The sequence below is a fragment of the Arvicanthis niloticus genome, chromosome 4 (genome assembly GCF_011762505.2).
Source record: "Arvicanthis niloticus isolate mArvNil1 chromosome 4, mArvNil1.pat.X, whole genome shotgun sequence".
NCBI classification, from domain to species: Eukaryota; Metazoa; Chordata; class Mammalia; order Rodentia; family Muridae; genus Arvicanthis; species Arvicanthis niloticus.
The window spans coordinates 82,143,234-82,158,002 of NC_047661.1; the positions used below are offsets into that span (position 1 = coordinate 82,143,234).

Consider the following 14,769-nt stretch of genomic DNA (forward strand, 5'->3'; position numbering starts at 1 on the left):
GCCTCTGACTTCTAAGTGCTGGGAATAAAGGCCTGTATCACCATACCTGGCTCTTTATTTTTAGTTTAGAGACAGGTTCTAGTCCAGGCTGAATTGAACTCATAATCCACCTGTTTCTGTCTCTTGAATGTTGAGATTACAGAATTGTGCCACCAAGTCAGAATCCAATTATAGCAGTCTTATATCTGAACCTTGACCATTATTGACTGATTCACCCACAAGAGCCCAAGTTCTTTATAATCAATAGTGCTGCTGTAGACGTCTACTCTCTTTCATGTCATAGGCAGTCACCCCTGCACTGCCTATGACACATCCCTGCAGGAATGCTTCTCTCCTATGAGCAGCATCATTGATCTTTTATCTAACTTACATGCTTACACACTCTCTGGCAACCCACTAGGTGCCTCACTGGAACTGGGAAGATGGCTCAGCTGGTTAAGTGTTTGCTCTACACCCATGAATCTCTGAGTTCAGATATCTTAAAACACCTAAACATGGCACCTAATGTATCGAGTTGTTACCAGGATTAATGTAGCTAATATTTTTTGTTTATTTTGAAAAAATGTTGGCATATATACAATAGTGTAATTTACTATTACCACAGATGAAGTATGTGTATCTCTCTGTGTATTTGTATACATGTGTATGAGAGAGAGAAGAGAGAGAGAGAGAGAGAGAGAGAGAGAGAGAGAGAGAGAGAGAGAGAGAGACTCTTTGAGTGCTGGAATCACCAAATTCTAGGCATGTGCCACCACTTCTGTCTGGTTTGTGGGTTCAGAAGATTGAACCCTAAGGCAAGCACTCTACCAACTGAGCTACATCCCAGAGAGGGTACTCTTCTTTTTAGTGCGTTGATGTTTTGCATGAATTTGTGTCTGTGTGAGGGTGTCAGATCCCCTGAGACTAGAGTTACAGTGTGAGCTGCCATGTGTGTGCTGGGAACCAAACCTGGGTCCTCTGGAAGAAGAGTCAATGCTCTTTAACCATTTAGCCATCTCTGTAGCACCAAGAGGTACTTGGAATAGCCATTTTCATTTGCTGTCTTCTGGCCACAAGTGTATTTGATCATTGAGATCTCTATGACACAATTACTATAGTCCCCATAGCTGGACTTGGTTGAAAAAGTTGAGGTTTTTTGCCACAGAGAGTTGGTAGAAGAGCAGGAGTGTGTGGTACAGTGCCCAGCTCTAAGCCCAGTTCAACCCAAACTCCTCTTATGTGTATGCATGGAGATATCTGGGAGTGGGTGTAAGAGGAACACACTAGGTCTTTTTCTGGCCCATGATACTTGATTGTCTGGTTCCTGAACATCGTCCTACTATGCTCTCTCTCCTAAGTTCCCTTCCCTCTTGCCTTTAGTGATGTGTTCCGATCCAAGAATTTCCTGCCACACTTTGGAAAGATGCTGGAGAATATTTTCCTTCCAGTATTTGAGGCCACCATCAACCCCCAAGCTCACCCAGACCTCAGTGTCTTCCTCAAGCATGTAAGCATGAGCCTTCGGGCTCTTAACTCCTCCTCACAAGCCAGTTGGCCTAGCTGGCCATCACTGGCTCTCCCTGCTTATCTCTTTACATTGACCTCCCTTTTGGAGCTGTCTGAGGAGTTTCTCTGAGTGCAGAGCCTCTACCCTGACTGAACCCACAGCGTGGCTCACTTTTCTGGCAGATCACCGGCTTTGACAGTGTGGATGATGAGTCCAAACACAGTGGTCACATGTTTTCCTCCAAAAGTCCCAAACCTGAGGAGTGGACAATGGGAAACAACCCGTCTTATACTTACTATGCCTACTACATGTATGCAAACATCATGGTGGTCAACAGCCTGAGGAGGTAAGTATGGGAGAAATGGGACTGAAGCACGGCTTCTGAAGCATCTGCTCGTGAGTGTACTTCTTCATTAGTGTGTGTGGTGTGCATTGCTGCAGACGTGTCACAGAGCACACAGGGAGGTCAGAGAACGGCCTTCGGGCATTGGTTCTCTTCTTCCAGGTTACTGAGTCAGGGCCCCTCTTGTTTCTACCATGCTAGGTTCTAGATGATTTGAGAGTTTTCTGGCAGTTCTCAACCCAGCCCCATCTTACTTCAGGAGCGCTGGGATCACAGATGCATGCCACCACATCTTGTTTTGTTTTTTTTTTAATTAAAGATTTATTTGTTTCTTTTTTTAACATGTATGAGTGTTTTGCCTGCATGTATGTCTGTATCTGTGCACCCTGTATGTGCCTGTTACCCAAAAAGGCACATAATGAAACTGAAGATGTCCCTGTATGGGGTAGGTACTCTATTTTCCATTCTTTCCTTGTCCCACCACACATCCTCTGCTGTGCATATATATATATATATATATATATAATTTTATCTATATTATGTACTTAGGAAGAATTACAATGAAGAGTTACAATTGTGTTTTGTTTGAATTATGGTTGCTGTTCCCTTCCCAAGTGTTAACTCTGTCAATGGATTTTCTTGTAAATTTCTCTGCTGTGAGAACTCCACTTTTATTTTCACAGGGAACGAGGCATGAATACATTTCTGTTTCGCCCCCACTGTGGGGAGGCAGGGGCCCTCACTCACCTCATGACAGCATTTATGATAGCAGACAATATTTCTCATGGCCTGAATTTAAAGAAGGTGAGTTTAGCTTGCTCTCTTCTTCCTTCCTTCCTTCCTTCCTTTCTTTCTTTCTTTCTTTCTTCCTTCCTTCCTTCCTTCCTTCCTTCCTTCCTTCCTTCTTTCTTTCTTTCTTTCTTTCTTTCTTTCTTTCTTTCTTTCCTTCTTTCCTTTTTGAGACAGGATCTCATGTAGCCCAGGCTGGGCTTGAATTTGCTCTGTAGCTGAAGACAATCTTGATTTCCTAATTCTCCTGCCTCTACTTCTGACTGCTGGGATTTGGGATTACAGGTGAATATCACTGAGTCAGGCTTGGAATCTTTCTTTTCTTTCCTTCCTCTTTTTTTTTTTTTTTTTTTTTTTTTTTTTTGTTTTTGTTTGTTTGGGTTTTTTGTTTTTTTGTTTTTTTGGAGGCAGGATTCCTCTGTGTACAGCCCTCTAGAACTGTCTTTGTAGACCAGGCTAGCTTTCAGCGGACAGAGAGATCTACCTACCTCTGCCTCCTGAGTGATAGGATTAAGGCAGAATCTTTACTTTCTTGTTTTTTGTTTGTTTGTTTGTTTGTTTGCAGGGGGTGGGTGTTCAAGATGAAGTTTCTCTGTGTAGCTCTGTAGACCAGGCTGGCCTTCAACTCAGAGATCCACCTGCCTCTGCCTCCCAAGTGCTGGTATTAAAGGTGCATGTCACCACTGCCTGGCAAGGGGCATCTTTTCTTAATAGTAATTCTATATTAGAGCCTATAAAAAAAAGAATCATAATAGTCCATTTTCAGTATGAGATGCATTTTAAGCTCATCAGTGAACCAAAGATGAGCAGGAGGCACTCCAACACTGTCTTCACTAGCTGACCACTGGCACCTGGGAACCTGAGTGCTTCTTCTCCTTAAGATTGAAAAGTTCCAGTCAGCTATGGGAATAAGTCCAAGGTATCAGGAGTGAGGAAGAATAGGGCAGATCTCGAGCCCAAGGAGGACTGGAAACTTGGTGAGCTCTATGCTAGATTAGTGGGAAAGATCATAACTCCCTGGAGAGCCAGCCTGTGACTTGGAAAGTGGGACATTTTCATAATCAGGGCTATGGAACCCACTCTCTCCCGCCAGCCACTGCTGTCTTTTCTCTAGGCTGATATCCAACTTTGCAAGGTTGGAAAGTGAACAGCTTCAATTGTGCTACTCTGAGTCCTTAGTACTCTTATTGTGAAACGAGGATCATTGAGCATAATACATCTTGGGGGCTACTAAGATAGGTCTTTCTGTGAGAGTCAAAAGGGGTTCTCTCCAGGTTACCTTGTTAATTGCCCTCAGAGACGAATTACCACACACTTCCATCTTGGAACTCTCAGAGGCACAGTCAGAGGCAGTTGGCTTCCTTTCAGCTACTTTTTGCCAGGTTTCTTGTTGTAGCATGCTTTTAAATATCTCTTATGGTAGTCATAACTTTCATGTAGTCAAAAAAAAAAAAAAAAAGGAAGAAGAAGCAAGTTTTGGGATGAGTTCTGAGGTATAGTTACTTAGATCAGACCATTTAACTTTGACAAACTGAGTACTCAAAATTTTAAAAAGCTGATTTTGCCCAGTGCTTCTGAAAGCAAACATTTAATTTTAAGTAGTATTTACATTGAAAATCTACAATCACTTCCTAGGATATTTAAAGAGAGGGGTACCTTTGTTGAAAGCTAAAGCTTAAGGTTGACCATGGGATTTATTTGTTTGTTTTTGTTTTTGTTTTTGTTTTTGTTTTTCAAGACAGGCTTTCTCTATGTTACCTTGGCTGTCCTGGAACTGAATTTGAACCAGGCTGGCCTCAGACTCACAGAGATCCACCTACCTCTGCCTGGATTAAATTGTGGAATTAAGGGCATGTGTCACCGCCACTGGGCAACCATGGGATTTTTAAGGTTTTTACTGTCTGTCCCTGTTCACTATTCTTATTGTTATCCTTACTTTCTCTCCAGAGTCCTGTGCTACAGTACTTATTTTTCTTAGCCCAGATTCCCATCGCCATGTCACCCTTGAGTAACAACAGTCTGTTCCTCGAATATGCAAAAAATCCTTTTTTAGATTTCCTCCAGAAAGGCCTGATGATCTCACTGTCGACCGACGACCCGATGCAGTTCCATTTCACCAAGGTACGCAGGGAAACTTGAGCAACGCATGCGTGGTTTGCTGAATTCTCACTCACCACCCAGAAACTGAAAGTCAATTCAAGGCACTTCTTTATCCTCTTTCTGTGGGATGTGTGTTGTTTCTTTTACTAATGCTCTTCCCCCTTTAACGTAAATAACTACAGGAACCTCTGATGGAAGAGTACGCCATCGCTGCCCAAGTCTTCAAGCTGAGCACATGTGACATGTGTGAGGTGGCAAGGAACAGTGTCCTGCAGTGTGGAATTTCTCATGAGGTAGACTTGACTGTGGCTCACCGCCCTTCTGAGTGTTGGGTCTAGCAATCTAACCACTGAATCATTAGCAAAGTGAGGAAAAAATGCAGGAAGCTTTGCAGAAACTACATCCAGTTGCTATGGATTGGGACTAGGAGACTGTCCTGGGCTGGGGTATAGCTCAGTGGTAGGGCACAAGCCTGTGAGGATTTCATTTGAGTCCCTACAACTCCACCACGCACTATTCTCTGGCCATATCTCTACATTTGATTTCTCAGGAAACATGCCCACGGAGGCGCTAAATGAATGGCTACCGTTTTTCTTTTGTTTATGAGTAACATGAGGGTTACAGTGGAGGAGCAATCGCTGCCTATCCCAGTGTAAAAAGAGACACAGAGTCCTCTCTTCCTTCTGTCTTTCAGGAAAAAGCGAAGTTTCTGGGCAACAATTACCGTGAGGAGGGCCCTGTTGGAAATGACATCCGGAAGACAAATGTTGCTCAGATTCGCATGGCCTATCGTTATGAAACTTGGTGTTATGAACTCAATTTAATTGCTGAGGGTCTTAAATCAACAGAGTGAATAAAATAAATAAACTGAATAACACTGTAAGTGGGTGGGTTTTCATTGTGAATTTGAACTCTATACTACTTGTTATTGAGACCCTACTCTTTTTCTATTTTCTTAAGATTTATTTTATGTATGAGTGCTTTATCTGCAAGTACACCTGCTCACCAGAAGAGGGCATCAGATCATATTATAGATGGTTGTGAGTCACCATGTGGTTGCTGAGCATTGAACTTAGGACCTTTGGAAGAGTACACAGTGCTCTTAACCTCTGAGCCGTCTCTCCAGCCCAAGACCCTACTCTTAAAATAAGCCAACTATTGTATGAAGCCCTCCAACGATGCTCTTTACTTGGATCCTGTCACACCTCTGTACAGTAGATATAATTTCTATTTGGGGGATAACGAGCAAATGTAAGGTAGATGATGTCCTCAGGACACTCTTCAAGTGGGGCAGCTGTGGGGACATAAGTTTGTGTGACTCCAGAGTCTGTACAACTTTCAGGCAGGACAGTTATCAGAGGAAGCCAAGGACTTAAGCCACTGGCTTAATGCTGAGAAGATGGGCTTTGGGATTCAGGGACTAGAAGACAGTTAAAGCACCTGGAACCATTTAAAAGTTCTTTGACAAAGCATAAGTCAACAGTAGCTTTTTCAGGTAAGGTCAGACCAGTTATAAGAAAGCGTAGAAAATGGGCATTTGTGAGCAGTCCTGAGGGAAGATTTATCCTAGCAGGGGATTCTTAGCTTGCTGAAGCAGGACACCTTTGGAACTTGTTAGAAATATCCCTGCTAGGTACGGTGGCACATGTCTTCAATCCCAACATTCTGGAGGCAGAGGCTATGAGCTCAAATAAGTCTGGTCTACACAGTGAGTTCCAGGACAGCCAAAGCTACATAGTGAGGCCCTATCTAGAGACAGACAGACAGACAGACAGACAGACAGACAGACAGACAGAGGAGAGAGGGAAAGAGGAAGAGGAAGAGGGGGAGGAGAGTACTTCATGTTAGGAGATGCGCCAGCTATCCAGATTGTATTTGTTCACACACAACTGTGTTGCCATCTAGTGGTTGGGTTGATAATTAACTCAGTTTATTTAAAAAGGAGTTATGGACTAAACATAAAACGTTTTTTTTGGACACCAAAAGCATAAGGAAGATTTCATTCTACTTTCAAGTTTTTCTCCCTGAGGCTGTAAGATGTGTGAAGAGAACACTCCTCAAGACTTATCACAATAACATTTGAGCAAAGGCCTGCGTGTTTTCACTTTCTTCCCAGGTAGCCGTGAGCTTAGGTGTGTCCCTTAGGACACGCTTGTACACGCAGTGGTGTAAGACTCTACCCCATTCTTGAAGTTAAAGATTATGCTTGATGAATATTTATCAAGAACCTGATTTTATTTCATGTTGGCTTCCTGGTCACTAAAATAATATAAATTACTAAATATTATCCTCAGACTCAAAGGACATCTATCACCATTAGGTGTCGCTCCATCTTACCCATGAGGGGGCAGTAGAATACACGCATGTAAATTAACGTATTCACTCATCTTGGAATTCAAATCTTCATTCTGCTAAAGAGTCTTCTTGAATGCAAAGTTCAAAACGTAAATCTTAAATACACTGTTTTAGTCCAAAATTTCATCTTGTACAACTATCTATGATACTTTCCAAACAGATTAAATTAAATGCCGATTGTGGTGGCTCAGGACTATGCTGGCACTCCAGAAGCAGGGGTAGGAGGATGAGAAGTTTGAAAAATAATAAAGAACACATATCTCTACATATAAAGACATACACATTAGGTAAGGGATCAATGGAGTTTACAATTTATTCCAAACCAAATTCACATTTATTTCCTCACTAGGGTGTTCTAAAGGAACTGTCAATACTTCTCCTCACTGTAGAAAGTAATTCTTTTATTGTCCCTTTGTCCTTACCTCATGGCTTTCCCCCCCCCCCACCCTCCCCCCCGTCTTGGTTGAGTTGGCTGGTGACAGTCATCCGCGATGTGTAATTAAACACCTCTCTGTGACAGTCTTCTATTTTGGTACCTCTGTGTGAACAAGCCAGGGAAGTTTGGTTACCAGACACAAGGTCGGATGGAGTGGGTGGGGTGGAGTGGGGCGTGGCGCGGTGAGGTGGGGCAGTTAGATCGTGCTGGGAAATAGGTTCCACTCATCCCAGTCTCGCAGAGTGAAACTGGGCTACTCTTGCAGCAGGCACAGAGCCATGTGCATACCAGAGCAAGACCGTGTGTTAGGGAGCGCTTAAGCGAGAATCTCCACCGGGTGTGGCAACCGAGTCGGCATTGGGACTAGGCATCAAAGGCATCCGGCTTGGGATTCCAAACCTGGGGCCAGGTGCGTTATTGGCATCTCTCTTCTAGCAGACATTCCCGAGGGATGTTTGCTCCCTGAGTTGCTTTAGGGTTTTCTTAAAGAAGTTGCTGCTTGGCTCCTGTTTCTACTAGGCTCTGCCTTGTTGTGCGGGTCTGTCGCGTGTAGTCGCACAGACCGTAGATGGGGAGATGGAGCTTTGGGTCCAGGCCTGGGCAGGGTCTGCAGCGTAGAACTTGTGTGGTCCAGGCACTCGGTATCCCAGCGCCGGGGGACGCAGAGACCGCCTGGCGTGGGTTCGGAGCCTTGAGGAGAGAGCCCGGGAAGGGCAGAGCCTACTGGACGAGCTCGGGGGCGTGACCAGACCGAAGGGGGCGTGTCTTAGCCTGGAGGGCGGGGACTGCGGACCTGCGGGGGCGGGACGAAGAGGTTGGCGATAGATTCCAGAGGCCACCGACGCCGAGTCTTGGATCCCTGCGCGAGGCGGCGTCGCGGCCCAGGCAGGTAGGTGTTGGGCTGCAGCCGGGGACTGGGGCAGTGGGACCTCGGCCGCTCAGCTGTTGGCGTCACGCCGTGGCGTCCGTGTGTCCGTGGTCAGCCGAGAGCTGGGTACCTCCAGCCAGGGGAAGGCGGGTGTTAGCCTGCGAGTCGCGGGCGCGGTCGGGGGCGCAGGGCCGGGGAGCCCGGGCGCTAGCAGCCGCGAGGAAACGCGCCTATCAGGCGGTCTTGAACTTGGACGTGCCGGGATGGAGCACTTCAAACAAGCGGTGAAGTGTTTGTGCGTGCGCTTTGCTTCGGAACAACCGGGCAAGCACGATAGTGGAAGTCGTCCAATAGTTTTTTTAAGGTAAAAATCCGACAGTGGGACTGAGTACGACTGTGGAGTAACCAGGAGAGAAGATGATGATTAGATTATGAGTCAAAAGGCTTCGCTCTGGAGCTCTGACCCTCAAACAAACCGTCACACCTCCGCCAGGGTTAACTCTCCCTGGCTTGTGTCCCCGGAGTGTAAAACTGGGACGCCCATGGTTGTTCTCACGCTGAGAGGAATGACAGTGTTCTACAAATGTCAGGCATTGTTGTTTGATACACACACATGCACCCCGGATCATGTATAGTCTGTAAAACTACTAAGTGCCTAGTACACAGTAGGCACCCTGCAAACCTTTATCCCAAAGCTACTGGTTCGCCTATATTGTGTTAGATAAAGTTCTAACTTCTATTTACTATGTAAATAAGTTATCTAAGCGTCATTTCCACACAATCACCATTGTTTGAAGAGCAGAGCTATTCTTAACTGAGTCATGACATTTTCTAAAATAGCATGCTATCTGTATACTGTAGTGGAATCATTTACCATGAAGCTTGTACCAATCAGAAAATCTGTTACTTTGCCTTAGATAAGCTAAAGATAACTGATAAAGTGAGCTGAGAGAATTGCTTCAAAGCAAGACTTTCATTTGTTTTTGTAAATTCAGGGGCTGCTTTATAAGAAGATATGAGTTCTATAAAACAAAGTTAATATGTGGCTGTGACTTTTGTACAGTTTTTATTATAGACATTTGTGTTCTTTACTTTGTGTGTGTGTGTGTGTTTGTGTGTGTGTGTGTGTATTTTCTGGGGGGAGATGGGGAATTTAAAAAGGAATAGCAGTTTGTAACTGAGAGATTTCTACTAGGGATACTTAAGAGTGATCTGGAGTCATCTCAAAGACAAAAACTGGAACTGTAGTAATTGTGTCTTAAGACCTTTCATTAGTCTGTTGAATGTGGCAGTAGACTTTTTTGTTTTGTTTTTGGTTTTTGGTTTTTCGAGACAGGTTTCTCTGTGTAGTCCTGGCTGTCCTGGAACTCACTCTGTAGACCAGGCTGGCCTTGAACTCAGAAATTCGCCTGCCTCTGCCTCCCAAGTGCTGGGATTAATGGCCTGCACCACCACTGCCTGGCCAGCAATAGACTTTTTTTAGATGCAGAAATATCAATGTTTTTGATTGAGAGCAGTAGGCAGTTTCTTTCCTTTTCTTATTTAAAATTTTAAATTAGGGCGTGTTTGTCACCAACAGGCACAGAGTTCTGGGTTCAATCCCAGTACTTCATAACTGGGCACAGTGGTCCACGACTGCCATCCCACTCAGCATAAGAGAGGTGCAAGAAGGGGTTCAGAAACTCCAGGTCACTCCTTACTCTATAGTGAGTTTGAGGCCAGCCTGGAATACATGTGACTCTGTAACAAAGCAAACCAAAACAAAATGAAGTTAAAAATTCCTCCTTTCACAGGGCTTCAGAGATGCTTTGGGAAATGAGGGCACCTCCTGCCAAATCTGAAGTTCAAGCCCCAGGACATGTAGAAGGAGTTAACAGCTCATGTAGATTGTCCTCTGACCTCCAAATGTGTCCCAGCACATTGCCCCCTCCCCAAATTAATAAATGTAATAAAATGTATTTATTATGTGTATATGTGTGGGAACCCAAGGCGAATGTATGGAGGTCAGATGGCCATTTGTAAAACTTACCTCCATCTATTGTGTGGGTTCTGGGGACTGAATTCAGGCTCAGCGTCAGACACCCTTACCTGCTGAGCTCAGTCATTGGTCCTTCTTCTCTGTCCTGGTAGGACGAAACTAGGGTCTCGTGACTCCTGCTATCAGTGAGCCACATTCCTGGCTCCAACTGGAAATCATATTACTTGTAAATGATTTGTAGTGATCCTTATGTCATAGGCAAGGATTTTAGAGCACTGGATACCACAATGGAGTTTAGTGGCATGCTAGAGGGAAAATTACTAGTAAGTAATCTTGTGCTACTTTAAGAGCTCTGCTCATGGGGCTGGAGATGACCCAGCGGTTAAGAGCACTTGCTGCTCTGCCAGAGGACCTGACTTCAGTTCCCAGCACCCATGTCTGGTAGTTTACAGCTGTGTGTAACTCCAGTTACATGGGATCTGATGCTCATTTCTGCCTTCCAAGGACAATTGCATATAGGTAACATGTTCACATATACGTACATATAAATAAAAAAAAAAACTTTAGCCCAGTGTAATGGTGCATGCCTTTACTCTCATCACATAGGGGAGGCAGAGACAAGTGGATCTCTGTGAGTTCAAAGTCAGCCTGGTCTACATAGTGAGAATTTCAGTTAGCCAAGGCTATAGTAAGACCCTGTTTTTTAAAAAAATCTCATAAAAAAAGAGTTTTCTGGGCTGGAGAGATGGGTCTGTGTTTAAGAGCACTGGCTACTTTTCCAGAGGACCGGGGTTCAATTCCCAGCACCCACATGGCAGCTCACAACTGTCACTGTTGTTCCAGAGGATCTGATGTATGTCACACAGACACACATGCAGTCAAAACACTGATGTACATAAAATAAAAATAAATAAATAATTTTTTAAAAAAGAAAAAGTTTTATTTAAATATTTCCAACAATTCAGTTGGAGAATAGGTTTTTTGAAACTTTTTGTTTGGTTGGGTTTTTTTGTTTTGTTTTGTTTTTTTGTTTTCAAAACAGGGTTTTTTTTTTTTTTGTTGTTTTTTTTTTTTGTTTTTGTTTTTTTTTTTTTTTGTGCAGCCTTCCCTGTCCTGGAACTAGCTTGGTAGACCAGGCTGGCCTGGAACTCACAGAGATCTTCCTGTCTCTGCCTTCCAAGTGAAACTTAATTTTTGAGACAGGATCTTACTATATAACCTAGGTTAGCCTTTAACTCATTATGTAGCTTAGGCTGGCCTGAAACATGCATTAATTCTATCTAGATATGAGTGCTGGGATTTCAGTGTTTGCCACTATCTGTACTTGGCTAAAACTATTTTAAAAACAAACTTTAATCCTGTACTGAATAATGAGTTCACTGAGAATTTATAATATGTTGATCTTACAGGTCTAGTACCTTACATTCATCCTACTTACTGAGCAACTATACCAAGGTGTAGTTTAGAACCTACATTGCAGGCATGCATGGGAAGGATGCACTCCTACCTAGGAGAGTATGTAGCCCTTCTACTGAGTGGGCTAAGTACTGAAAAGCTATTTTGAAAGCTGACTAACAATAAGAGTATCCACTACTATTTATGGGTCCTACTCAGTGCAGGCAGTGTCCTGAATTCATTTCATGTATTAGTTTATTTAGTCCTCACAAAAGGCTCTACTGAGGGATGCTGTCATCACTAGCTCCTCACTGAGAGGCATAGAGTAACTTGCCTGCCACTCATTTGAGTAGCAAGGGGTCAGGCTGTCAGGCTACAGTAACACTGAACACAACCCTCAATCTCTGCACTATATTGAGTTTCAAATTCAGTGAGACCCAGTGAAATCTAAAAGGTATTTAAAAGATGGAATTTTTATGAACTAAAAATGAGACAGACACACATACATGAGAGAGAGAGAGAGAGAGAGAGAGAGAGAGAGAGAGAGAGAGAAGCAACAGACAGAAAAACTGGTATTACAAGATATAGAGGCATGTCCAAGCTACAATTTAATTATACTTTGTATGTAAAACTTTTTTTTTTTTTTTGCCGATGAATGACATGGGATTTTTCTTTTTTTAAAACTCCCAGCCACTTAGGGTATTATCTTAGCAATATAAGAAGTATCTGTTTTTCAATAAGAAGTTTAAAATATCTGTTCTCAAACCATGACTTAAATGTTAGCTACAAGAAAAGAAAATGCACCAAGCATGGTGGAACATACCTATAGCTCCGGCACTTGGAAGACTAAGGCAGGAGGCTAGGGCATTTTGTAGGCTCGCCTGGGCTAAGAAGGGAAATCTGTCCCCAATCAATCAGTCAATTAATCAAGTCATCAAGTCGTTATGTTTTAGTATGATAACAGAGGTCTAGACAGAATCTAATGGGAAACAGTGATGAGAATAGTTGTTCTCCATGGTAGGAAGGAGGGCTGTAGAGAGGTACTGTGTTTGAATTTGGTTTGCAAGGATGACCAGGAGTCTGTCGAGCAGGGGAAGGTATGAATGAGAACCAGGAATCTGTGTGACATATGGTATGTTTGAGAACTGTATCCTAGTTTCTGAAATCAGAGGTGCAGGGATGGGTAGTTGGGCTAAAAATAATCTAGAAAAAGAAAATTACAGAGCACGGTTGTTTGTTACATTAGATTACTGCAATTGCTGGGTAAGTGTGTGTGTGTGTGGGGGGGTTCAGGTCTCTGATTGGAATAAAGAAGTGAGTGATTAAGTTCAGTTGGGGGAAAAACTTTCACTGTAGAATATGGTGTTGAGGGTATTTTTTATACTGTGAAGTAACACACATTTTTAACAAATACTCAGTGTAAAGCAATGATGGGTAGTGGTGGTGGTGAAAGAGTCTGTTGATGCTGTTATTGGAGAGAAGCTGTGTACTGTAAGAACTTTGCAACTGAGTCTAGTGACAGTGGAACCAGAGAAGGCTCCATTGGAAGTAATTAACATTGCACGATGATGTGCTGTGTAGTGGCTAGATTAAATGAAGCCAGGCAAAAGGCAGGGAGATAAATTTGAAGGTTGATAAGATAGATAGGTGGCTGGGTGAGGCCAGGTTTGCTGTTGAAGTACTCCTGTTGGAGCAGATAGGAGCTGGAGTAAGAAACAAGTCCAGAGAATGGAGAGAGCAGACAGGAAATCCGGGCGTTGGGAGTGCTCAAGAACCGGTTAGCTGTGGAGGCAAAGGCAACGGCTTCCCATCTCAGCTCAGACAGCTCAGGGAATACTGGGCCTGGCTTTATTACTTTTTACATGATGGGATGATAATTGTCTCTGTTCTGAACTTGTTGAGTTTGAAGTGTCTATAGAGCATCGAGGTGCAGATGTCAAGCAAGGTCCAGAGGCCAGGATGAGCGTGGTTGGTGATGTCTCCGAATTAACCAGTAGATAGACTCGCTCAGAAGAGATTTTTCTCATCATAAAGCATTCAAATGAGTTTTAATCGAAAGTTAAACAGCTTTCAGGCTGGCTACGTAGCCTGGTTGGTAGACTGTCCTTGTCACTTGCTTGAAGGCCTGTGATTAGCCTCCACTATCATGCAAAACTAGGTGTGGCCGGTCCTTGCCTAAACTCAATGTTAAGGAAGTGGAGGCAGGGGAATCAGAAATTTAAGGTCATCCTGGCGTACCTGGGGAGTTTGAGGTCAGCCTGAGCCTTATTCCCTAGCCCTTAGATATTTCTTTTAAAACAGGCCCTTTCGGATATTTTCAAGGAGGGCCTGGGAGTGTAGCTCAGTTGGTAGTGCCCACCTAGCATGCTCACATAGGCTGGTTGTGTTGAGAATGCGAAGTAGGTGTAGGCAGGATGATAAAGAGTTAACGTCATCTTCAGCTAAACACTGAGCACAGCCAACCTGGGCAGCAGGAGACAGACAGACAGACAGACAGACAGACAGACAGACAGATCGACCAGTGGGGCTGGAGAGATTGTTCAGCCTTTAGGAACACTCAATGTGATTGCAGAGGGTCTGGCTTCAGTTCCCAGCACCAACATGACACAACATCCAGGGAATCCGATGCGCTCTTCTGGCCTCCCATGGCACATTTGTATACATTCGGGCAAAACACTCATACATTTAAAATGAAAATAAATAAGTCTTTTAAAAAACAAACAAACAAACAAAAATTTTCAAATAAAAATAAGAGACTTAATCTACCACTCTCCCATTTATTTAAGGACAGCTTTGAGGAAGAGCCATATTGGCTAATTTAGTTACATATCAGAAATATTTGAAACCTTGAAGGAAAATGTGGCTTTTTAAGGTCAGTCTTTTAGCTTGACCCTGCCTAATCCCGTCAGAGGCACATGGGTCTCTTGGTTCGAGACCAGGCTGGTATACAAAGGGAGATCCAGGCCATCCAGTGGCCAACAGTGAGACCCTGTCTCAGAAAGAACTGATCCCTCTCCTA

At 43.6% G+C, this 14,769-nt stretch overlaps 2 protein-coding genes across 3 annotated transcripts in view; both read left to right on the plus strand.

The window, feature by feature from the left end:
- The window catches only part of Ampd1 (adenosine monophosphate deaminase 1), a 24,062-nt gene extending 18,463 nt beyond the window's left edge, over positions 1-5,599 (plus strand). For both annotated transcript variants that reach the window (XM_076933039.1, XM_034500307.2), the window contains 6 exons: positions 1,360-1,486; positions 1,669-1,832; positions 2,513-2,633; positions 4,566-4,739; positions 4,901-5,011; positions 5,413-5,599. In XM_076933039.1, the coding sequence (XP_076789154.1) occupies positions 1,360-1,486; positions 1,669-1,832; positions 2,513-2,633; positions 4,566-4,739; positions 4,901-5,011; positions 5,413-5,571 (856 nt within the window). In that variant the 3' untranslated portion in view covers positions 5,572-5,599. The remainder of the gene's footprint in view (positions 1-1,359; positions 1,487-1,668; positions 1,833-2,512; positions 2,634-4,565; positions 4,740-4,900; positions 5,012-5,412) is intronic.
- Positions 5,600-8,299: 2,700 nt separating this feature from the next.
- The window catches only part of Dennd2c (DENN domain containing 2C), a 69,211-nt gene continuing 62,741 nt past the window's right edge, over positions 8,300-14,769 (plus strand). Inside the window, exon 1 of the mRNA XM_034500005.2 lies at positions 8,300-8,398. The gene's annotated coding sequence lies outside the window, so the exon portion shown is untranslated. The remainder of the gene's footprint in view (positions 8,399-14,769) is intronic.